The 25,432-nt window shown below is 34.7% G+C and overlaps 4 protein-coding genes across 8 annotated transcripts; 2 read left to right on the top strand and 2 right to left on the bottom strand.

Annotated features, from left to right (window-relative positions):
* Positions 1-45: 45 nt before the first annotated feature.
* Positions 46-1,579, top strand: LOC109165837 (pentatricopeptide repeat-containing protein At1g61870, mitochondrial-like). Its single transcript, XM_019314788.1, has one exon. It carries the CDS (start codon positions 132-134, stop codon positions 1,338-1,340), a length of 1,209 nt encoding a protein of 402 aa, XP_019170333.1. The 5' UTR covers positions 46-131; the 3' UTR covers positions 1,341-1,579.
* A 735-nt stretch (positions 1,580-2,314) lies between these two features.
* On the bottom strand, positions 2,315-4,552 carry LOC109165657 (glucose-6-phosphate/phosphate translocator 2, chloroplastic-like). Its single transcript, XM_019314510.1, has 5 exons — positions 3,739-4,552; positions 3,388-3,613; positions 3,067-3,289; positions 2,763-2,976; positions 2,315-2,573 (listed from the first exon to the last, which is right to left on the bottom strand). Exons 1-5 carry the CDS (start codon positions 4,249-4,251, stop codon positions 2,562-2,564), a joined length of 1,188 nt encoding a protein of 395 aa, XP_019170055.1. The 5' UTR covers positions 4,252-4,552; the 3' UTR covers positions 2,315-2,561.
* A 5,120-nt stretch (positions 4,553-9,672) lies between these two features.
* Positions 9,673-12,158, top strand: LOC109165658 (vacuolar protein sorting-associated protein 28 homolog 2). Its single transcript, XM_019314511.1, has 2 exons — positions 9,673-9,855; positions 11,089-12,158. The coding sequence occupies exon 2, from the start codon at positions 11,190-11,192 to the stop codon at positions 11,817-11,819; it is 630 nt and encodes a 209-aa protein (XP_019170056.1). The 5' UTR covers positions 9,673-9,855; positions 11,089-11,189; the 3' UTR covers positions 11,820-12,158.
* A 3,700-nt stretch (positions 12,159-15,858) lies between these two features.
* On the bottom strand, positions 15,859-21,467 carry LOC109165831 (homeobox-leucine zipper protein MERISTEM L1-like). Of its 5 annotated transcripts, none has more exons than XM_019314783.1 (14): positions 21,080-21,467; positions 20,510-20,985; positions 20,087-20,342; positions 19,825-19,942; positions 19,500-19,688; positions 18,959-19,399; positions 18,766-18,867; positions 18,469-18,669; positions 17,878-18,052; positions 17,500-17,771; positions 17,291-17,386; positions 16,827-17,203; positions 16,515-16,519; positions 15,859-16,296 (listed from the first exon to the last, which is right to left on the bottom strand). In XM_019314783.1, the coding sequence occupies exons 3-12, from the start codon at positions 20,314-20,316 to the stop codon at positions 16,838-16,840; spliced, it is 2,190 nt and encodes a 729-aa protein (XP_019170328.1). In that variant the 5' UTR covers positions 20,317-20,342; positions 20,510-20,985; positions 21,080-21,467; the 3' UTR covers positions 15,859-16,296; positions 16,515-16,519; positions 16,827-16,837. The 5 variants fall into 5 exon arrangements, with proteins under 5 accessions (XP_019170328.1, XP_019170327.1, XP_019170326.1 ...); XM_019314782.1 differs by lacking the exon at positions 16,515-16,519 and having other exon boundaries at positions 16,825-17,203; positions 20,087-20,369; positions 20,510-20,766; positions 20,973-20,985; XM_019314781.1 differs by lacking the exon at positions 16,515-16,519 and having other exon boundaries at positions 16,825-17,203; positions 20,510-20,766; positions 20,973-20,985.
* Positions 21,468-25,432: the final 3,965 nt, after the last annotated feature.

Here is a 25,432-nt window from a genome sequence, read left to right as displayed (position 1 = left end):
AACAATGTATTTATGACGCCATCGAACAGTAATAAAGCCACTGAGACCTTAATGGTCATAGCTTTTGCTCCCAGCATTCTCTGTTTCTAAAAGACTAAAACCCTAAATCTCATATCCAAAGCCTAACAACAATGGCAGCAACGATTCGCAGCAAACTCCGATCCATTACACTGCATCATCAGCCGCATTTCCGCCGCTTTGCGACCTCGATTTTGAATCCAGATTCCAAAACCCCGCTCTCAAGCAAAGAGAAATCTCGGGCTGCTCTTTCTCTGCTCCGGACCGAGACCAACCCGGAACGCATCATCGATATATGCAGGGCCGCCTCGTTAACCCCGGAGTCACACCTCGACCGAATCGCCTACTCCAAGGCCATTGCAAAGCTCCGGAACTCTAGTTACTTCGGGGGAATCCGGGAATTTCTCGAAGAGTCCAAGTCCCAACCTGGTTTCAGGTCAGAAAGATTTATTTCTCATTTTGTTGTTCTCTATGGGCAAGCTGGAATGCTCAATGACGCGATTCAGACCTTTGAGCAAATGGAGGAGATGGGCATCCAACGATCGGTGAAATCACTCAACTCTCTGTTATTTTCTTGCCTTGCAGCTAAAAATTATGGAGAAATGAAGAGAATTTTCGTGGAATTTCCTAAAAAATATGGGATTATTCCTAACTTAGATACCTATAATACGATGATTGAGGGGTTTTGCGACTCGGGTTCTTCTAGTTCTGTTTATTCCATATTGGATGAAATGAATAGGAATAAAGTTAAGCCGAATGCTACAACTTTTGGAAACTGCCTTTCAGGTTTTTACAAGGAAGAGAAGTTTGAGGATGTTGGGAAAATATTGGAGATGATGAAGCAACATGGTGTTGCTTCTGGGATTGGTACTTACAACATAAGGATTGAGAGCTTGTGTAAGCTCAAGAGGTCGAAGGAGGCAAAGGCATTGCTTGGTGGAATTTTGTCTAGGGGTGTGAAACCTAATTCTGTTACCTATACCCATTTGATTCATGGATTTTGTAAGGAAGGTGATTTGGAAGGGGCAAAGAGTCTGTTTAAGGAGATGGTTGATAGTGGCTGCCAACCAGGTAGCGAATGCTATTTTTCGCTGGTTTACTTTTTATGTAAAGGTAAGGATTTTGAGGCTGCAGTGAAGATCTGCAAGGAATGTATGGCAAAGGGCTGGGTACCAAATTTCACCACTATGAAGTTGCTTGTGGATGGTCTTGCAAGCACTTCAAAGGTCGAGGAGGCAAAGGAAATCATTGGACAGTTGAAGGAGAAGTTCTCTAGAAACGCTGACAGGTGGACTGAGATTGAAGAGGGGCTAGCCAAGTAGGGAAAGGAAGCATGGTAAACTTGTCTAGTTGTCTAGATTTTGAATAATGTTGTGGTATTGAATTTTTTGATCTTTCATGTTTAGCTGTTTAAATAGTTAGCATTGACTGTCTCCTGCTGGTTTAAAAGAATTTGATGGTGATATTTATCAAATACTCTTCTCCATAATTAATCCATTTGCACTGTTGTAGAACTATTTGTCTGCAGAATGATATCCAAAGAAGCTTTTCTTCTTGATTATGGTTTTGTGCATGTAGTGTTTAGGTGATAGTTCAATTCCATCCTGAACATCTTTTCTCGCATAGCATGTATGAAGTAAGGATTTTGGCCAAAGTTTCTCTGAAATCCTCTTTGATCTATATAATTGGATTCAATGATTATAGTAGCAACTTCACTCTAGTTTTTATTCAGAGCTATTTGAACATGAAGAAACTATGTCACAACAGAGGTTTTCACTTTTCAGCAAAGGACTCCAAGTAATTGCAAATTCTCCACACTACAATAATTTGAGCATAATGGTTGGTACATTCATAATTGAGTCTGTTTTCAAGTGTAGGTTGTTGCTGTAAATAGATATACTGGACAAAATTTCATCTTTTGACTGACATTGGTTGTTAGTTGTTTTTTTTGGGTGTACCCAAAGTTTCCACCGTCGAACACAAACACCACACACAGTGTCTAATTCCCTCGTTGAGTTGTAAGCACCTCTTTTTGGTGAGATAGCTGGTTAGTTGTTAGTTGTTACTGAACTTGTAAATAGCATATGCTTTAGGCTTTTTATTCCTGAGGACAGCATTCAAGTCTCTATGTGGCATTTTGAAGATAAATTTTCTGCCAAGGAGTCTTGTTACTACTTTATTCAATTTCTGTGAGATAGAGACTTCATCAGTATGTCTATCAATTAGCAATGTCACAGTAATTTACTAGTCTTTACACTTTAGCGTAGTGCTCATACATTATTATTTTGAGTTCAAAACTTTAAGACAAAACACATACTCTAACTTCTGCAATAACACACTAATTTACTCCTTAGAGTACATTATTATTTTGAGCTCAAAACTTTCAGATTAACTATACTACTACTGCTTATTTCACCATACACAAAACATTGACAGTTTACTGGAAATCCACAAAAACTCAGCATATAATGTAGTACGAAAACTAGAAAATCTCTTCCATGGAAGCCAACATTCTCCGCAACTAAGTTGATTCTTCAGTCACCTCACTGTTTGGCCTGATAATAAACAAAAGATTCATCTCAGTTACAATTTCTATTCTGAAAATGAGAAGAAAACGGAAACCAGAATGCCCTTCCTATGATCACTGGCCTACGTAGAAATTCTAATTTCATAACAACAATGGTTTTGCCATATATGAACAATTAGGCTACAAGCGCGAGTTAAGTATGAAGTTGAAAGATTACCTGGGAGTAGATGAAGGTTCCTAGTACTGCAATCGCGGCTCCAAGAGCATTGACAGGCTGAACAGGTGTTTGGAAAATTATGATGGAGGAAACTATCACAGAAATACGCTTCATTGTGTTTCCTATGCTAAATGTCAAGGGAGAGATCTCATCCAAGGACATATATGAGACCTGGTTATACAAATGATAGAATATGCTCTGTGCTGCCACCCACCTAATTCAACACAAAACAATAGAGACCATACATTAAACAAAACATCCTAGATTTACATAACAAACATACACGCCAAGTACTATGGCTTACCAAACAAAATTCGGTCCAATCTGGGAAATAGCTTGCTGCCAGCCTGCTGCCCACATCTGGGGGCCTTCCATGGCAATGGCAAAAGGCGTGAGAATCAGTAGAGACAATATAGATAAGCAAGCGTAGTAGTTCATCCCACTCACAGACTTTCCAGTCATTCCTCTCTTGGAGAATATATTTCTAAACACGAATGCCAAATTCGATATCATAGCCCCCATGAACCCTGCAACAACAATCAACAAAGTCCCAAATTCTTATCAGATCAATTACTTGATACAAACAACTCCCCTCTAGTGTTCTGAAATTACTAATTCCTCTCACCAATCATGTTGAAATTGAGCTCGGTAACTGCTGCAAGTGCACAACCACCAATGATTGGCACGAGGGACAAGTAAACCGGAAGAGGGAACGTCTCGCCAAGCAAAAACCTCGAAACCAACACACTAAAAGCTGGTTCACCACTCTTGATTATGTGTGTGAATGAAACAGCAACCTTTGACATGCTTACAGTTGCTGCTACATGCCCAATAGTATGTGCCACTGCAACCTAGATTATCATTAAACACATACATATGAATCAATGACCTCAAAGGCCTCATAAATTCAGGAAAACATTGAATCCTTAAACAACAAAAACAACCCAAAAAAAAAAAAAAGATCAAACTTTCATACCGGGAAGAGGTTCTTCCAGAATTCAAGATCAGTTTTTGGGGTCTCAGCAATCCTGGTAGCCCATGAAAGCAGCATAATCAAGGACCCAGCAGCCAGGGACAGGGTTGAGGTCAGCCATGGATATGGATAAGCATTGAGGACCTTCTTGTTGTATATATTGAACACCACATTCAAAGCCCACCAAGTGGCAAAGTAAATACTGATTTTCACCTTCTGGGCTGCCTCTGATTTTGGCACTTCAATGTTAAGGTCCAACGGCCTTGACTGATCAGCCTCATAGGCTCTGCAACTAGTCCTCAACTTCGGGCTCTGGGTTCTTGACTCCAAAGGTCCAAACTTTGCAACAGAGGCAATGTACAGAGGCCTCTTGATCGAGAGATTTTTGGTTTTGGCAATTTGGGTCAGTGGCAGAAACCTAGAAATTGAATTCAACTTCAAACCCAACCCCTTCCTGGGAATCAAATCAGAACTGGAGGAGACTGAGAAAGCTGAATGCTGTATAGAGCAGGCCATTGATTTCCAACCCTGAAAGAGAAAATGCAGCCAAGAAGAATAAAAGAATCTGAATAAATGACTAAGGAGGCGCAGAAATCAAGATCACAGGCCTTGAGATTTCAGAACATGCGGGTATATTTTCGGCGGATTAAACAAGAAACATAAAAAGATTGAAACAATGTTTATGAGATTCTTATTATGCCGATGTTGTTGAATGTATATGCTTAAGAGCAGGAAGTTAGGCGGCGGGAGAGAGGGGTAGGTGGCAACAACAATTTTTTTTATTTCTTATTTTTGGGGGGAGGCGCTGACAAAGAAGAAGATTTAAGGTTGGTAGAAGACTAGAAGCCTAGAAGACAATTCATTCCAAGCGTACGAGTTGGAGCGATCCCTCTTAGGACTAGTTTGGTTCGCGTAAAATATTTGTGGGATAATAGAATTAAAATTTTATAAAAAAGAATTACAAATTTATTGAAGCACAATTTATTGAATTACAAAAAAGAATTACAAAAAAAAAAAAAAAAAAGTTACTTATCTATCTGTAAATCACAAGATCCAAGGTTTTAATTCTATTGTTTGGTTATAATTTAAATTGAAAGAAATAATGAGTATAAAGACAATTATACGTTACACAATAATACTAATTAAGAAAAGTTAATGAGAACATAATTAATTCAAAGAAAACATTTTTCAGCGAACTAAACATGCCCTTAAACAGTCGTCGAATCTTTCATGGTATCTGCTTGGGATCTTAATAAACAAATTACTTAGGGAGGTATATTCAATCAAGACTTTTAAAGACTTTCAAATAGTTTTAAAGTGATGATTTTTAAATGACTTTTGTAGAGTTTTTGTAGTCTTTCTTAGAATCATTTATATTTTCATCAACTTTGTAAGAGTCTATAAAAATCTGCAGGACAAACATTTATAGACTTTTTTTTTAAAAAAAAAATTCATATTAAAAAGTCTACAAAAATCATTAAAACTCTAAATTGAATACACCCTTATAAACATTCCACAACTTCTATTAATACATTATTTTTAATTTTCTTACAAAAATATATTTTATAAATTATAAATAAATGAATGCATTGCAAAAAAATGTTAGCATATTTCAGCTAAAATCTGCTGCAAACAGCAGCAGATTGCTGCTGTTTGCATCAAAGCAGCAAGCAAATTTCTGCTGTTTTGCTGCAAACGAACAAGCTGTGCTATTCGCAGCAAAGCAACAGCAAATTTGAGTTTTAATAATAATTTTTGAGTAAATAACATTTTTTTATAATAACTTTTGTTATGATTTTTTTTTTTTTATAAATATGTATTAAAGTAATAAAGAGATAAAAATAAAAAGTATATAAGTATTTACGAAAGATTTGAAACATACCGTAAAATTTGATAGGAATTGATGAAAAACTTGTTTGGTAATAGGCGAAAAATGTTTGTAGAGAAAATTGAAAAGTTTGGAGTTTGAGGGTTGGATTTCATCAGTTTATATTAATAAAGAAAAACTCTACATAAATCCTATTCTGATAGAGTATATGAAAGTTGATAAGTTTTTTAATATCAATAGACTTACTCTATAAAAGTCTGAAACAAATACGAATATACTTTTGAAAAGTTTAAATCGATTACAGATAGACTTTTAAAGAGTCTTTAAAAGTATAAATTTAATATCACCAAATTTTTAAAGTCGTTAAAAATCTTTGAAAGTCTTAATTGAATACACCTCTTTAGTTTTTTTTTTTTTTTTTGGTTTTTTTTTTTTAAATCAACCTTATAGATTTTTCCTTAAATTAAATATTATAATTGAAAATTAATTTAAGTCAATTCTTATTAACTAAAATTGACATATATCCTTTATTTATACAATAAAGCTATATGGTTTGGGGAATAATTAATGTTACAATTAATGCTACAACATCCTTTATTATTAAAAAAAATAATCATATATTATTTTTGAAAAATAAAATAGCTATATATTATATAATCATATAAAAAATATACTTTTGAAAAATAAAATAGCTATATATTATATAATCATATAAAAAATATGTTCAATTAGAGTTTAAATTTACACATACAAAATTTGGAATTTGCTTTCCAAATGTAATTATCTTAGTTATTATTCGTATTGTGAAAATTATAATATAGATGAAATACAATTAAGAACAAATCAATGTAATTATGTAAATTCTCTCTATAAGTTTATTTGAATATGCACATAATTGGAGATTATATTAACCATACAAAATTATACTTTTAATTTTAATTTTAATTGTAATTTAGTATTTTATAAAAATAATAAATACTTGACCAATGGAAGCTCAAAAATATTATTATATTAAATAATTTAAAATATTTTAGTTTTTTTATTTTTTATTTATATTTATAGTAACATAATTTTTTCCCGTGCATCGCGCGGGTGAATTACTAGTTAACTATAATAAAGCTATATGGTTTGGGAAGTAATTAATGTTACAATTAATGCCACAACATTCTTTATTATTAAAAAAAAATACAATATTTGAAAAATAAAATAGCTATATGTTAGATAATCATATAAAAAATGTATTTTTGAAAATTAAAATAGCTATATATTATATAATCATATAAAAAATGTGTTCAATTAGAGTTTAAATTTACTCATACCAAATTTAAAATTTGCTTTCCAAATATAATTATCTTAGTTATTATTCGTATTGTGAAAATTATAATATAGATGAAATACAATTAAGAATAAATCAATGTAATTACGTACATTCTCTCTATAAGTTTATTTGAATATGCACATAATTAGAGATTATATTAACCATACAAAATTTTAATTTTAATTTTAATTGTAATTTTGTATTTTATAAAAATAATAAATACTTGACCAATGGAAGCTCAAAAATATTATTATATTAAACAATTTTAAATATTTTAATTTTTCTATTTTTTATTTAAATTTATAATAACATAATTTTTTCTCGTGCATCGCGCGGGTGAATTACTAGTATAGAATGAGGCAAAATCGAGAACGGCGGAGGCATATGTAATTATGTATGCCATGGGGCCATACCCCACCCCTAATATCTTTTTTTTTTTTTTTTTTTTTTAACATTATGTATAATATTAAACTTGCCCCCTTCAAGATATATTTATGGTTCTCCTCCCATCCAAATTAATCTTAGAAGCTCACACTTTTTTAACTTCTCAACTTTTTCAATTTCTCAGATTTTATTTTTCGTACATAATTGACTCACATTCAAATCCTTCCCAACTACACCTATGCATGCTTGTTATGTTAATTTTTGTTTTTGTTTTTGTTTATGGCTAATTGTTTGATTAATTTTTGTTTCATACTATATTTGTATTTTTTTAAAAATAGTTGTCGAATTTGATTTTAAATGTGTACCAATATGTGCTTGTTTGTTTAATTTAATATAATGTATTGTAAAGATTGCATAACATTTATGTTTGAATAAACAATTGCAAATAAGGTTTGTTGCAAAGAAGATAATTTTTAACAAATTATCATCAATAGTCTTTTAAACATGCGTAAAGACTTTCATTATTTCAGTACTATACTTTATATTAAAATGAAATATGAATTTTTTTATTGATTGTTATTTGTTTATAATGTACAATGGAAAGCAAATTGTAAAAATAACTTAATATATATTCATTTATAAATAATTTTCATGTAATGTAATGATTTGTTTGAAATATACTAAATAAAATATGTTAACATATTTAATTTAGTACGTAATTAATTACACTATCCAATCCTAGTTCCATCATGTTCTAAAAAAAAAAAAAAAAAACTCCATCATGAAATCATGTAAAATATTTTAATTTATGTGTATATCTTATCAAAATGCAGAGATGAAATAATTGAATGGAAGCACGTGACAAACTGGTACTGTCAGAACTTTTGAGATCCGAATTTCGAAAGGCTTGGGAGTTGGGACATAGGCAATCAATCAATCATATCTCTACAGTAAAATAATGTATGCACAGAAATATCATTCTATTAAAAATAAAATAAAAAGTATAACTAATACGGAGTATTATTTGTTTATTAAAAAATAAATATATAATAATATTATTGAAAAGAATACAATTAACTCTCCAAACAAAATCTTACCAAATAGCCGGTTGGTCATGTTAATAGTCGGTCGTTATGTATTACGTGGATATTTTTGTAATTTTTATTTTAGAATTTTTTATTTTTACAAATTATACTCCGTATGTTTTTTTTTTTGGTTGGGGGTAAGTGTATGATTGAGGAAAAAAAGCCTTAGTCACAAACTTGTAATGAAAAATATTAAATAATGATTACTTAATAAGATCAACGATTGTCAAATGATATTGTCAATTATTGACTTATTTGAATTTGTCGCTATGTAAACCCACATTAACATTCTTAGAAATAAGTAATTTCATTTTCAGAGCTGAAATATGAGACTTTTTAATTAAATTGGAAGAAATATATGTCATTTCTTTTATGACACATACTTTTCAATGAGATGACTATGCTTAAGTATACATAATACATGTCTGCAAAATAGAAGAGAAATGTATGATTCAAGAATTTCGAGTATATTGTTAAAGCTGGGCTACAAAAAGTTAGGTTCGGAATGTTGGGCCTGATGGCCCATTTCCATTTGACCCAACTCAAGGTAATTGATGGAAACATATTGACTGATGAACAGAACATTTAAATTTAACAGAAATTGTTTAGTAAAGGGTTTTTGTAATTAGTTTGGTAAGAGTTCACTAAGGGAAGAAGAAATGCAAGCAAATGATGAGAGGTGAGCAGTATGGTGTGCTGAGAGCTACTTCTTAATTGATTACTTCACAAATCCACTTTTAGGTAAGTTTGGTTGTTGTTGGTCTTATTTTTTGAAAATCAACTTTTAATTATTGAAAATATCTGCACCAAACTACTATGTATAATCTTTGTGCGGGTCAAATTCGATTGTGAAATTTAGAGTTGTGACATTTGAATGTGACATAGTATCATGGGATGGATTCGAGATTGTAAACTCATTTTAAATAGTATCATATGTCAATTAAAAAGAAATCGAAGAATAAAACAAATATATACGAGATTTATCCAATTCTGAGTTTCTCTTGTCACCAAACAAATTACAATTAGGTTAGTTTAATATCAATGTTGAAAAAAGCGCTAGGTGCCTGGGGACCGCCTAGAGTGCCTAGAACGCCTAGGTGCGATTTTTGCAATAGTGTTTAATATTGAATATTTGACAATTACAAATTTTTTTTTTGAATTATTGTCCTGTGGGCAAGGAAAAGAATGTGAAGAACAGTAGAAGTACAGCGGTAATGGGGAGCCTAACACGCAACCTGGGCGAGACAAGCGTGCATAGAATACAACAACAACAACAACAACTGGACTGGACTGACCTCACCTCCTTTTCTTTTTAATCTCTAAAAATATTTTTCGTCACCTGCAACACTCTTCCCATTATTCAAAGCCGCGTTGTTGTTTCTCTCCTCTGCCCATTCCCCAGGACCCCCACCCACACCCGCACCCGCCACTCATATATTTCCCCCATCCACGTCTCCCCTTTCATTTCCTTTCCACAGCCTTAAACCATGTATACGTCTTTTCAGGTTCTTTCTCTACTTTCGCTCTCTCTGATTTCCTTATATTTTGTGTATTCCCTTCGTTTCTGCTTGTGAATTTCTGTATTGTTGATTTGGGTCTTTCGGTTTTAGGGTTGGGTCTGCGAAACTAGGGTTTTTTTGGGGGTATTGTTAATCATGGTTGATTGGTCCTCTTCTTCTTGTTTTGTTTTCCCGTAAAGATTGAATCTTTATCCCTTGTGTTACTTGTTTGAGTTTAGGGTTTTTGATCTACAACATGGGTGTTATTATAACGATACTGTAAAAGCTCAATTGTATTACATGTATACCGATATTTAGATGTATATGTTTCTTTGTCTTGCCCTCTTTTCAATTAAAGAAAAGAAAAAAAGAAAGAAAACAAATATCTCTCTTTGGGCCTGTTTGTTTATTCATGAGTTTCTACTTGGTTCCCATCTCTATTTTCAGCTTATTCCACTTAATTGTACGAGTGCCCTGCTGAATTTTTAATTTGAAGTACATACCTGTTTGTTTCCCAACCTTGATCTAGGATCATCACCATAGTTTGGACCAAAACAGCCCTTTTCTTTTCCAGGTCTGCTTGAATTGTAGCACCCTTTACCTCAGTTAATGTCTCAGTTAGGTCATGGGTTTTCTTTCCTTGTTGTTTGGTGTTTATTGATAGCCAAAGCCAAGTAACGGACTTGAGTTATGCTTATTATGTACTAAACTGATACATGGAGGCTTTATATGTGTTTCTAGTTCAAAAGTCTTCTAGTGTTCAGACATTTTTCAGGGACACTACTTGAAACTAATAAATATTTCTGATAGGGATTAAATTTGTTAGAACAATTCATAGGATTACTTTGCTTGGTAAGCTGATTCTGTTCTGCATTGCTTGAAATATTAGGATGCTTAAGTTGTCTAAAACTATGCAAAGATGCAACTAAGCGATGCTTCATGAGAGTATTAGTAGTTCTGTCACTGTACTGCATAAACCTTTAATATGGACTTTCATTCAACTGGTGCATGCTGCAAATGGTACAATATGTCAATTCATTTTTTGAAATTGTGTTTGAACTTGTGGATAAATAAAGTTGGACTAGTATGGTTTGGTTAAACATGCTTGGGAGGTTCATATTTTCCTCACCTTAGTGGAAAGTGAGGATTTTAAAGCATTTTAAGCATTTGTGCATGAAGTTAGTAATTTGATTGTTGACAAATTGTAATAGGTTAATCTATTTCTCACCCTTTTAACAGTGAAGGAGTAGGCATCTTTTGCGCGTGACCCATTCTCTTCTCCAACCTTTTGATTGACATTACTTTTATCCAATCCGCACTATATACCCACTCTTTCCCCCATGGAGGTTAAGCTATGGAATGACAAGCGTGAAAGAGAGATGTATGACAACTTCGCTGAGCTGTTTGCCATTATAAAAGCCACCGAGAAGCTCGAGAAGGCATATGTTCGAGATATCATATCACCAGCAGAGTATGAAACTGAATGCCAGAAATTGATTGCACATTTCAAGACATTATCTTCAACACTGAAAGATACTGTGCCAAGCATTGAACGATTTCACGACACCTACAAAATGGACTGCCCTGCAGCACTAAACCGGCTCGTTACTTCAGGGGTGCCCGCCACAGTCGAGCACCGTGCAGCTGCTGCCACGTCAGCTTCAACTTCGGCTGCTGTAGTGGCCGAGTGTGTGCAGAACTTCATTACTGCAATGGACTCGCTGAAGCTAAACATGGTTGCAGTTGACCAGGTCCATCCGCTCCTGTCAGAATTGTCGTCGTCCCTTAACAAGCTTTCAATTTTGCCACCTGATTTCGAGGGAAAAACCAAGATGAGAGAGTGGCTTTCGAGGCTGTCCAAAATGGGGGCTGCTGATGAATTGACTGAGCAACAGTCACGCCAGCTTCACTTTGATCTTGAATCGTCGTACAATTCATTCATGGCAGCATTACCGTCTGCTGGGACTTAGGTATCGAATTGGGAGTTGGATGATGAATTGGGTTAGGCTCGATTTTTTGTAAATAAGTGGCTAATTGTTGGTGGCTTCTTTCACACAATTATGGTATTACACATGGTATTGTTGTTAAGTGAGCTTGTGTAGAACAAAAATTTATTTTGCTGTTGGTACTTGTCTGTCTAGGTAAGTCGTCGTACCATTTTGTCAAAATGCATCTTATCCACTTACCCTATAAGTAACTCGAATGCTTTATTTATTTTTTAATGGATTGATTGGGATATTGGTAAGAAGTTTACTACTTGAAATTGTGATCCAAGTTGATGGAATAGAATTTCTTCCAAGATGTTGGATCATGGATGAATATGATGCAGGATTCCCTGTGTGTTTTAGTAGCAGATTTGGGTGATTCAGGTTGGTGTAATAATGATTTTGGATGCTTGTTTTGGTTTGGTAAATTGTTGTAGGTTACTTTCTTGTTTGGTAATTGGTAAACATGTTATTATATGTGTATTACTTTATGTAAGAGTCACTATATTGGGACAATTGGTGAACAGGTTATTATATGTATCTTCTTCTATGTAAGTCACTATGTTGGGACAATTGGTAAACATGTTATTATACGCGTCTTCTTCTATGTAAGAGTCATTATATTGGTAAACATGTTATTATATGCGTCTTCCTCTATGCAAGAGTCACTATGTCGTGACAAATTGGTTATTATATGCGTCTTCTTCTATGTGATGGAACAATTGGTAAACATGTTATTATATGCGACTTTTGTAATGGAACAATTGGTAAACATGTTATTATATGCATCTTCTTCTATGTAAGAGTCACAATATTGGTCCAATTGGTAATAACTTTGTGGACAGCCCAGCCTACTCCAATAGGCAAATTATGGTCCACACAGTGCTGTGTGGACCATACAAAAAGTACATTTTTAATATATTAAATGTTTATTATTAGTGTATTAAATGTACATTATACAAAATAATGTACTTTTTATGAATATAATGTGTATCATTAATATATTAAAAATACATTATTTTTGTACTGAATGTACAATTTATAACATACAAAATATGGTACACACAATAGTGATCGACTCCAATATTAGTTGCGTGGAGTGGGCTATTGATGGGTAGTCCATAGGTTCCATTTTACTAGCTCCAATTAGGGATGACAATTATAACACGAATAAGTGAATATGATTCTACCGTTAAACATAGTGACTAATCCCGGTAGGATAGCTGGCTTAGAGATTTAAGACTGTTTCATTCTCAAAGCCAATGATCGAACTCTTGACTTTTGATTAAGGATGGATGAGTCCCTTCTTCTAATGAGTGGATTCTATTTCTATAGGAGATGAATTAAGACTAAATGATGGATCCCCAGATTCCTATGCCCATATAATTTTGAGATTCAGCAACAAATTATACAACATTATTTGTGGTAGGGATTCACTGCTAAAAAACAAGTTTTAAGTAAATGTTCAGTAAATCTTCTGTATCCCCTAGACCCACACGGCCACACCACCAATTTAATTATTGAAGAGGTGGCAGTAGATTCATCAACCACCATGTTTACTTCTTCTGCTCCTGCTCCTGCTCCTGCTCCTGCACCTGCACACACATGAAGTAAAAACGGAAAAGAGACAATAAAAGGAGGTGGGATAAAGTAGTTATTGTGTACCAGACTTTGCATTTACACTCTGCCAATTTCATCTGGTAAAAATCTGGCAACAAGATTCCCCACTTGTTATGCCATGGACCCGGGTTCAAAAACGGCGTCGCCGTTTGAATTTTTTTAACAAAATTGCTTCATTCCTTGCCGTTAATTTGCCGTTTGTCTTTAGAATTCGTTCCTCTATATTCACAATTTTAGAACTCTATATTTACAATTTTAAATCTCAATATACAAAATTACAGAACTCAATATTCACAATTTTTAAACTCTATATTCAACAGTATAACACAATTTTTCAATCTATATTCACCATGGTTGCAATAGGCGCTAGGCGCTAGTCGGGCGGTAGAGTAGCGCCTAGCGCCTATACGGCCTAGGCGGTCACCTAGGCGGCTAACTGAAAAAATGAAAAATAGTACACGTGTTTAGGTGCATATATGTCATATTATACATACATACATAGGTGCATATATGTCATATTATACATACATACATACATACATACATACATACATACATACATACATACATACATACATACATACATACATACATATATATATATATATATATATATATATATATATATATATATATATATATATATATATATATATATATATATCATATAAATGAAAAAAATTAGCAAGGTCGAGTCGGCCGGGTTAACTCGACAGAAATTGACGAGTTAACTCGGCGTAATTTGCCGAGTTAGGCGCTAGGCGGTCGAATTAGGCGCTAGGCAAGCGCTTAGGCGGCCGATCTCCTAGGCGGGAGCCTAGGGGGGAAATCGCCACGGCCTAGGGGCGCCTAGCGCCTAGGCGCCGGTTACTCGGTGCCTAGGCGGGATTTTTGCAACCACAAAAAAAATATATCATTGGTTGAAGAAACGATATCACTAACAACACTATTATTCCTGAGGCGCGTTTTAGATTTGGGTCCACCTGGTCCCCAACATAATTTGGATTCCCCAATAACTAACCCTTCACTCATACACAACATTAGTACATTACTTCAAATTTATTTATTTATTTTTGACTGACCCTACACACCAATATTCGTACGGAGTAAGGTCCTCCCTAGACACCTCTATTTAACACCTCCATGAGTAACTTTTTTGTTTACTTCAACACCAAATAAAAAAATATAGTGTTTCATTCTGATTAAAAGTTTAAATTGATAGTAAAATCGTACATCTATGGATGGTGGGAATATAACTCTTATGTCTTATGGCAAACATCAAATTGCTTGAACACAAGACAGATTACTGTGTTTTCATTAAATTCGGTTCACCCAACATGTTTGAGAAAATGTGTTATTTTATCGCACCAAATATTGAATAACACAACCATACATTATAATGAGACAACCAGTATTCTCATTACTATTTTAATTTCTGCATATGTAATGCCTGTTAGGTCGTGTGCTGCGACTGTAAGTCATTATTATGATAAGGCTTTAAATAATAATCCAACCTGCCCGAAGGGATAAATAGATAATCGAGTCGGTGAATCATGACTACTTTCGTATCTAAATGTTACAAATTTGATTCTTGTCAATACTTTATCGATTAAGCTTGAAGGCTATTACAAATTAAAGAAGCAGAGTTTAGCCAATGACTTCGAGTTTCACTCGTCATGCAAAAAAAAAAAAAAAAAAAAAAAAAACCTTCAATTTATATATGTATGTACTATATATTTGTACCAAAATTTTCACAACAAATTTTTAAATGTTTTTATTTAATTAATTCATAATAAGATCATCTAATTTATTACTCCGTAATACTACTTATCACGGACCACATTTTGATATAGACAATAATAATTTATTTATTTAATTTTAATAATAATAATACTAATATTATTATTAGGTGATCCCAACTCCTAAGTCCACAAAATCAAGTTTCTAGAGTAACTGCAGAGAGAAATTGCTCCCATTGAGGCTCAAATCCATGACTGATCCTATTTGGGAGAGCCACCTCGTGCCATTAGATCATAAGGTTATTGGCCTTATTTGATTAACTCATTATTAGGTAATTAAACTAATATAATTTACACCAAGATGCTTGTAGCTTAATGATACTTCTGTACTTCAATAAATTGAGAAAGTATGTAGGAATAGATATTACATTATAATAGAGTTAGTTTTATGATGTATTAGACAAATTTTGTTCCAAATAGGTCGAGGAGTGACATTCCTGAGCTATAATAATAATAGTCATGGCTTCTTGTTACTTGTTTTACATTGGTTAAGTTAAAGTGAAAGAAAAAAGCAAAATTTAATTAGATTGGCATACCTTTTTATGATCATTTGCCAGTTAGATCACACAACGAACATAACTCAAAACGCACATTCGAGTTAAGTAGAGAAAAATTGACCTAATTTAATAGGCTAATAATGAATCCAAAAGTAGATACATAGGGTAGAATTGAAGAGAAGAAAGTATGAATTTGTTAGCAAATCAAAAGAGTGGTAAGTTCCACATTCTAAAACTAACAATAATTCTTTCAAGAACACATACAAATTAAATTCAATAGAACTTGAAGCCCTACACCCCTAAATCAAATAAATAGACAAAACGACTTAAACTTTGATCCATTTAAAACTTCATGCAACATCTACGTTTACTTCAATTCTTCCATCGTCCTTCCCACATTAAACCCAAAAGTCAATTCCCGAACCCATCACCCTTGCACCCTGGTGAAGTGCTTGGCTGTCTTTCTAAACAAAACACCACGCCACAAGGATTGCTCATGAGGTGCGTTCTTGACTCTTATTCCACTCTTCATCACATATCAACCCACTGCACAATAATTCACCCAAAACCCAAAGAATATAATTAGCATACATTCAAGATTTCAAGAAGCCCGCACGACGATTTAGTCTTTGCGTTGGTAGTCGCAATGTAGGAGTTGCACCCAATATGGTGGCTCTTTCAAGATTTCAAAAATAGCATACGTTCAAGATTTCAAGAAGCCCACACGGACGATTTAGCCCGGGTAGCCCCGCTGTAGGAGTTGCACCCAATATGATGGCTCCTTCAAGATTTCAAGAATGAGCATACATTCAAGATTTCAAGAAGCCCGTACGGATGATTTAGTCCTGGTAGCCCTAATGTAGGAGTTGCACCCGATATGGTGGCTCCTTGTTGGCACTTGACATTGATACTCCCATATAATGGACAGCTGATTTACGGCGATTACCCATCCACTATCCTATTGGATCAGGATGTAGGGTCCTATGGCCGGGGAATTCAGCTTTTTGTGGGACGGGCAAGATTTCAAGAAAACTAAAGACTACAACTTTATGGTGATGGTGAAGTGAAACTCACTTTTTTGGCATTTTCATGCACTGTCGCAGGCTACTGCACCTTTGATCCTCTCCACAGTGCACTTAATGAGGCTATTAACGGTCGCTACCGAGCCAAGAGAGAGCTTCGCCGTCGGAACTGAATCGACTAGAATCTGGAAAGCAACGGTGAGCAGTGACCCGCCAGACCCAATCTCAGGATTCAACACTCCATTGCCGGGTGGCCCGTCGGGGAGGATGGCGAAGCCGGACGGCAAGAGGGCGACATAGTCAGGGTCGCCGCCGCTTAAGACCACATTCATGGCGACAATGTCCACCGGAGCGTATATAACAAAGGAGCCCGTTGAATCCGCGCAGCTCTCTTGCAGTATCAGCATATTGCTCTGACTTGAATTCGCACTCTGTATAACATAAATATATATGATTAGCACCGGAATTCATCGTACATATTATATGATTTAACAGAAAGGGAAGACATGAAAGCCTACGTTAACACGCAGTAGAGATACACTGTTCCCTGGATCACGACCATTGGCAATATGCGCCATTTCTTGAACAAGACCGCCATTTGAGAGAATATCCCACTGTTCATGAATCATAGGATATATGTTTGTTATAGATTTACTCTACTCATCTTCAGTTAGTGGGTGTGGGTTTCTGAAACTTAAAAAAAAAAAAAATTGATACAAATGGTTACCTCACTTCTGGAGTTTTCATCGCGAAGGAAATCAAAGACTCTTTTGGGTGGAACCGGGAGCCAGAATGAAGTGGCAGCGCTTAGCACAATCCCAGGTGGTCTCCCGGGGTCATCTATGCTCTTCCTAGTCATAACCCTAACATCATCGGCGCCGCTGCCCGACAGCGTCGTCCATGTATGAGCAGTTGACGCCCCAACACCGGCGCAGAAACTCATCACCATTCTCTCAGCCAGTTTCAGCATGCTCTTTCTGCCCTCTGGGCTTGTTATCACTGCACCTCACATGAATACCATTGATTTACTTTCTTGTACAAGGAAGAACAGATTACAGATCAGAGAGAGCAAAAGCCATTGACATATATATATATATATATATACCTCCACCGTCTACTGACGGAATGTTATTAGCCATTGAGCTTGCCAGCCGTTCGCATTGCCGATCCAGTGTGGCTATCCAGCGTTTGGCTCCAAATGCAAGCCCGGAGTTGACTAATGGCCTGTAAATGCTGTGAACTGCTCGATCATCAACTTCAACATGCTCAATCCATGTTACCTGCAAATTATGGAATGATGGAAGATAGATTAGCAAACATGGTTTGGAGTAATAAATTCTTTGATACATTCTGTTTCAAGCTTAAGCCAGACTAATCTTAAACCCAGAAGTTAAAGAGTATCCCAAGCTACCCAAACCGTCTCCAAGTTTGAGAGCTCAATTTTCAATATAATCTAATGAGTCTAAGGGCCTAAACTCTAGCCTGGAGAGCCCTAACTCCATTCTGCGAGCCCAATCTCTAATCTAAGGAATTCAAATGCCGAAACTCTAGTGTGGGAAGCCCTAACTTCAAGATGTTGTTGATGGAAGTTGAATCCCTCCCTATTGCTAGAGTTATGACTTTAGGTCAGGTGGTCAATCACTAATTTACAGTAATAACTTAGTAGTAGGATGAGGATGGGAGAGGATTGACGTACCCTAGAGTAACCATTAGGCATTTCTTGGATCAAACAACCAGAAGGCCTTCTTCTACATCGGGAGATGGGAGAAGGGCGCAGTGTGTCCAAGGAAACATCGACCACAGCCCAAGTTCCATCAGTATGTTGTTTGCAGTATCGTACGAAATAATTCTCCCGTGTTGGGACAAGCGGTGAAGGGACTTGAAACTCAGCACTCATCTAACAAAAACCAAACAATATTAATTAAAGAAGCTTCATTCTAACCAAAATGTTACAGAGATTGATTAAGAATTATATATTAATGTAATTACAGACCACTTGTAATGCTCCATTGTAGTTCCCTGCAACGCCAGTCGATAAGACCTCCAAAGTCATCGCTCTCGAAACAATGCCAGCAAACACATTCGACCACTGGTTCTGAAACCAATCAAAACCCAAGAAATGATCGAAAATAGAAACAATAACTATATATAATGGCTAATTCAATTGGTATGGTAAAAGTGCAGACCACATCCATGAGAATTTCGACGAGATTAACATGGTTCATAATGACAACAGCAGATTCTCGCGAAGCTTCAGATTTCAATCCCAGAGGTTTTGGGCCGATTCCTCGGGGAAACGTCCGGACATATTCCTCCTCACATAAGACCTTAATGGAGTTGTCTGGACTAGGAAGCCACAAAGGCTCTCCAGTTTGCGCCATTCTTATCAGCTCCTCCATTGCCGCCACCGCAAGCTCAATGATCATCGGCTTGTCAGCATCCGTGGGGCCGGAAACTGACCGGAGAAGATCGCCGGCGCTGTACAGCTCCCCTGATAGCCCGGGCTGATGCCCGAAGTTCCCCACTCCAAGATCAAGCGACCGAGTGGCACCCGGAGGGGGAAGATTCGGATACGAAAGCATCGGCTTCCCGACAAACTTCGCAGCAATCTGAGTAATCCTTTCAATCTACACAGATTACACATACATAGTAACATTAAATTCAAGAAATTAAATTCCTTGTAACCTAACTTACACGCTCAATAATATAAAGTATGTGTATATATACCTCTTCTCTCAGGCGAACATTTTCGATCCTTAACTGTTGTTCATCAAACGACATCTCTCCGATGGCCGCCGGCCCTCCACAGTTGGGGCAAGTTGCGTTTCCCAGTGCTTCCTGGTAGCGAATGTTGTCTGCTCGAAGCTTCTCGTTCTCGGCCCGAAGTTGCGAGTTCTCACTGCGTTCATGTTGTGCCTAAACCAAAACAACAGGCCGCAAATAAAGTTGGCATTTTTACATCCCAGCTGAGGTTTTAATGCAATTAAGAATGTTTTCCTTAAATTCAAACGACATTAAAAGGAAAATCATTAAACCGAAACAAGAGGGGAACCTTCATTTGGGTGCGCTTGTTCTGGAACCAAAACTTGACTTGCAGAGGCTCCAGCCCTAATCTACGTCCAAGATCCTTCCTTTGCTTATCATCAGGATGTGGGCAATCTTTGAAAAACCTGTTACATTAAACCGTTGATAAGTGGAATTACTATTTTTGATTATTTTGAGTAACAGAAGCTTAGACAAGTTGGGACAGTAGTTGATAATGCGGGTTATTGATTTTTTGATTATTTTGAGTAACAGAACCCTAGGCAACTCACGATTCCATTTCTTGGATTTGATGTTGAGTGTGGCGGTGATAGCGCTTCTTTTTATTAGGGCGTTGGTTGGGATCTTGATCGTCGCCGGAGGGTGCTTCCATGATATCAGTGCCGGATTTGCTCTCATATTCTTCATCTCTGATAATATTATCCAACTCGTTTTCTGGGTTCTTGTGACTGCTCATATCCAGCAGATGATGATGGCTTTCGTACATGTTTGGCTGAAACATCTTCCCTACTTCCTGCTTCTTCAACGCTGCAGATTTATTGGTAATATAACGATCTGAACACAGTCACACAGATAACCTAAAAAAATTCAATTTTTTTTTTCAAAAAGATATACTTTTTTCCTATAAAAAGAAAAGCATGATGATGTATGGAGAAAGGTAAAAGGCAAAAGACAGAGATAAATAAGTATCTTACTTTTCTGCTATTACTGTTGAGAGCTTCTGTGAAATCTAAGGCATCTTACTTCCTCAGTAGCACGCCGGCGTCATTTCTCTTCGCCGGAAACTTCATACAACTATGACTCTCCTTTCTATATATGATGCTCAACAAACCCTAAAGATCTCCTTCTCTCTCTCTCTCTCTCTATCTCTATATCTAAATATATATGTAGGGTTGACTTATGTTTCAGGCTGCCAAAAACGAGGTTGTTTTTTCCTCCTTGTCTGCCTTGACTGCAGAGAGAAATGAGAAGAAAATCAGAAAAACAACAAACTAAACAACTATACCCCTCTACACTCTCTTTTCTCTCTCTCTCTCTCTCTCTAATATATTTCTTTCTCTCTCCTTTTCTTTAAACTCATGAAGTTACACTCTCTCATATATATAACGCAAGCGGAAATATCGGTCTTGATCGAGCGAGTGAGCGAGCGAGCTATACCTTCTTCTTCTTTCTGCATATAAAAACACATAACGGAAAGCGAGCAAAAGGGTCAAAGCAGAAACATAAATGAAAGTTTTGAACGACAAAAATGGAGGGTAACTTACAAGTTGAGAGAAAAGTGGGAGGGAGAGGGTTTTGGGTATTAAAGGCAGCAGAAAACCAGTTTTTGTGAGGTGGGGGTGGGGGAAAGGCGGTTTTGTGGTGGAGGAGGAATGATATATAGAAGTCTCGTGAATAGAATTTAAGGAGAATGGTTGAGGAGGAGAGAGAGAATTAAAAGAGGATAGGGAGAGAGCATCGGAGAGGGTGAAGTGGGGAGTGAGGAGGGAGAAGGGGAAGAGGTGCGTGGCAGTGAGGAGTTATTGCAGAGCGTATTGAGAGGATGAAATTGCATTTATGGCGGCGTTAATGTCACCATATTGCTGTGAGAGAGAGATAGAGAGATAGAGAGAGGTGATGGGCAGGAGGGAGCTGAGGAAGGGAAGAGTAGTATTGTACGTAGCTTCAATTCTCATTTCTCATCACGTTCAAATATTTATAATAGTAGATCGTAGATGTATGGTGATCCAACCACTCATGTATGCCATGCCTAATTCACATGGACAGCTCAGTTGGTCATATGAATAAAGTTTGAAAACAATGATCTGAGTCTCATCAATAACACTAAGCAAATGTCTCTGACTATGCTCTGTCTGACTGGGGTGTAGGGCCTTTGGAGCTGAAGATTCAACCTTTTGAAAACAATGTATTCCATGCTTATAATTTTCAATAAGCTACTATCGCTGGCCCTCAAACTTGTGACATTTTAACCAAAACAATAAATTGACTAACTTAGCTAAAACATATTGTACATAAATGAGTTTAATGGGAACAACCTCGCCATGTATAATTGGTTTGGTAACAAACAATAAAATTTCAAGTTTCACTCCTCGTAGAAACTGTTTAGTGAACTTCTTGATCTGAACTGATCCAGCTATGGACACTCTAGATTGTCATTTACCAACTAGAGTCACAGAGCACAATATCATGTTGCAATTATTTCATCATTTGACATAATATATATAACATGCAACTCTAATTGAAGTCTATTCGATTTAAATCTTCATTATTTTAATACTCCTTTTGTCCTAATTACCTACACAGTTACACCAATAATAAGACTTTACTCCAATTACCTACAATTTAATTTTATAACATTGAATTTAATTTTCTTGAATAAAATTTATATATGTAAAAATTAAATTAAAATTTTTATTAAACACAAAAATTATAAATTATAAAAAATTATTTAAATTAAAACATATAAAAGTAGAAAGAGTGGATAATTGGTTTAATTAATAATAATCACATTTAAAGTGGTAAAGGGAGAGTATATATATTATAATTATTTGTTTATTTTTTACTCATTTAATTTATTTATTTTTTGTGGGGCTAAAACTGAAAACCGGTTATAAAATGGTTTCACACCCATTATATTGTCTACATATATGTATAAACTTAATAAACAACAATGGATTATTAAATTATTATTTTTTAAATAAAATTTCAAATGAATATTTCTATTATTGCCTTGCGCATTATGAAGGCCAATGATATATTTTTCTATTCCTAAATCACAAAATGCATCCAACATATGTTTGGACAAGTAAGTTATACAAAAGCAAAATAAAAAATCATTCCGACAATTTGATAATCTAAAAGATTTAACATTAAAATTCAGTATTGAAAGTCACATTCTGCCAAACACTTTATGTTCAAATAACACCTCTGTGGCTCCCCCTGAGGGAATGTCGTAGGATCAAACCCTGGTGATGGAGTATTGACTATCTTGTAATAGAGTCAATAATATTTAAAAATATAAAAATTTCTAATATCAAATTTAAAAATTAATGACAATCAAAATATCTGACAAAAAATATTAATAATTAATATATTGAAACATAAATAATGCAATGTAGTTTGTACAAATAAAATAATGATGATGGAAGGTCATCGAAAAACCAATGACTTCCCGATCAGTTAGTTTGGTAATTTATAATTAATATTTTTCAATTCTCATGCTAAAACAATATTACAGTAAAATAAATAAAAATTTTGTAAATAAATATACGTGGACATTACTAGAGGTATTATATTATGACAATACCTCTTCATCTTTAATTAATAGTCTTATATCATAACTAGTTTTTTACGCGCATTGCGCGATTGGGATAATGCCCAATATTTTTTGCGTATTTAAATAGGTAATTCTTCTCCCAAAGGTTGAGTCCCCTACCCCAAGGGCCCCCCACACTCTGACCCGACAGAGCATTGTAGGAAGTTGTAAATCACGGTGACTCAATGGTTCAGCAGACAGGACCAAATGCCGGTGCGAACAAGGAATCTGCCCACTTTGGACATAATTCCCGCACTGCCGCCGCCGAGGTTCAAACCTTGGTCTCTTCTCCCAAATACTGCCCACTAAACCATTGAGCTAAGCCCATGCGGGTTAAATAGGTAATTCTAATTTTACAAATGCAAGATAATATAGTCAAGATTGATTATAATTGTCAATAAAATAATTGTATAGGTATGGTTGAAACCAAATACGGAACATAAGGGAGAACAAATAAAAATTAGAGTATAAAATATTAAATATATACTAATATTGTTTGAGGAGATTTCGACATTAGGATTTGTGGTTAAGTTCTATTAAGACTTTAATATTAGAATTAGATTAATGGTGTAATTATAATTCTATATTAGACGTTAATATTATAATTAGACTAACGGTGAATTAACGGTATTTAACGGAAAAGTTAAATGGATAATCATATAATTAAGGATAAATTAGAAAAATTTTAAAAAAAATTAAAACCTGAACAATTTGAACCATTCATTTGATTTAATAATTTGGCGGTCATTTTTTCTACCCAATGTTAATAATTAAATAAATTCGTTGGTCAAATCCGCTAATATAATCCGCGCGCTAACTGCTGATTGTCAAACAAGGACATTGCAAGGTAGTTCTCACTTCAATTTGTTTTGTGATTTGAATACTCTCTTTGTCACAAAATCTCTCAAGTAGTTAATATGGTTGGCTTTATTAATTATATATTTTTTTAATTTTTTCATGATATTAATAAAATACTTGGTAAATAAATATATAACATTATTTTGTATTATAACTTTGATATTTAATTAGAAAAATAGCGCACAAAAAAAGATAATAGACAATGTAGTGAATATAATCAATTGATGAATTTGAATGTAAAAATTTTTACATTTGAGAAAAAATAAAGACAATATAACTAATGAAAATATTTCTCTTAATTAATTTATTGATAATGAATAATTTTTTTTCACTGAATTAAGACATTGTAAGGACAATGTAGCGAATATAATCAATTAATAAATTTGAATATAAAGAATTTTTATATTGCAGAAAAATAAAGACAATATAACTAATACAATTATTTCTCTTATTTAATTTATTGATAATGAATAATTTTTTTTGAATAAAGGCATTGTGGACACATAATTCTAAATTAAAGAAATGCATATCTATAATTTTTTTGTTGTAGCTACTAAATTATTATTTATATAATTTAATAAGAGTAAAATAAAGTACTAATTATGCCAACTTTGATTGGGATGAGGTTCGAACCTAAGACTTTTTTTTTTTTTTTTTTATTGAAATCAATGAGTAAGTTAACGGTGAACTAACGGCAATTCTTAAAATTTTAACGGAATTAGTAACGATGTGAGGGTATTTTAGGAAATTTTAGTGTAAAATTTAAATCTTATCAATCTTTTAATCAATCTGAGCCATTCATTTGATTAAAATCTGTGACCGCCATTTTTTCTACCCATTATAGACCTAACTCTCTTGGGCTCTTATTAGTATAGTAGATATGCGTGATGCAGAAGGACAATATCTAAATATATTTGGGAAATGACTATAATATAATCTGGTTGATTTAGAAATTGTCGTGCATCTTATGAATAGTGATAATTTTAAAATACAAATATTATTGTTGTCGACAACACAATTATCTTTATAGTTGTTCATATTATATGATAATCTGGATCCAGAGCTATGCATCAGAATGCCCTGACTATTTAGTATATAAAGGAACAATTAAGGCATAACTCAACTCGCTAAAATAAATTTATTTTTATAACACATACACACTATTAAATGTTAATCATATTGGTTACAAATGGGTATTTGTAGGTAAGAGGAATAAGGATACTGAGGTGGTGTGATAAAGCGAGTTTTGTAGCCAAGGGTTCACGCAGAAACCCATAATTGATTTTAGTAAAAAATATTCTCCCACAATATACGACATTAAGTTCCGTTACGTTACATAATATCATTGACAGTAAATAACAAATTTAGATATGCAACTAATAGTTATTTGGAAAAGTCCCTTATGGATTTTGAATTCCCAAAATGAGAGAAAATGAAAACCGCA

This window comes from Ipomoea nil, unplaced genomic scaffold, assembly GCF_001879475.1.
Source record: "Ipomoea nil cultivar Tokyo-kokei standard unplaced genomic scaffold, Asagao_1.1 scaffold3069, whole genome shotgun sequence".
Classification (NCBI taxonomy): Eukaryota; Viridiplantae; Streptophyta; class Magnoliopsida; order Solanales; family Convolvulaceae; genus Ipomoea; species Ipomoea nil.
This window is presented reverse-complemented; position numbering and strand designations above follow the sequence as displayed.

Bases quoted from the DNA above. Each gene is read 5' to 3' on its own strand.
- LOC109165837 (XM_019314788.1), top strand. From the start codon at position 132: ATGGCAGCAACGATTCGCAGCAAACTCCGATCCATTACACTGCATCAT.
- LOC109165657 (XM_019314510.1), bottom strand. From the start codon at position 4,251: ATGGCCTGCTCTATACAGCATTCAGCTTTCTCAGTCTCCTCCAGTTCT. The intron at 3,614-3,738 runs GTATGAAAGTTT...ATGATAATCTAG, and splicing joins TCTGGAAGAACCTCTTCCCG to GTTGCAGTGGCACATACTAT. The intron at 3,290-3,387 runs GTGAGAGGAATT...TTGTTGTTGCAG, and splicing joins GCTCAATTTCAACATGATTG to GGTTCATGGGGGCTATGATA.
- LOC109165658 (XM_019314511.1), top strand. From the start codon at position 11,190: ATGGAGGTTAAGCTATGGAATGACAAGCGTGAAAGAGAGATGTATGAC.
- LOC109165831 (XM_019314779.1), bottom strand. From the start codon at position 20,316: ATGTTTCAGCCAAACATGTACGAAAGCCATCATCATCTGCTGGATATG. The intron at 19,400-19,499 runs GTATATATACAC...TAATCTGTGTAG, and splicing joins ATGTTCGCCTGAGAGAAGAG to ATTGAAAGGATTACTCAGAT. The intron at 18,670-18,765 runs GTCTGTAATTAC...GGTTTTTGTTAG, and splicing joins ACAATGGAGCATTACAAGTG to ATGAGTGCTGAGTTTCAAGT.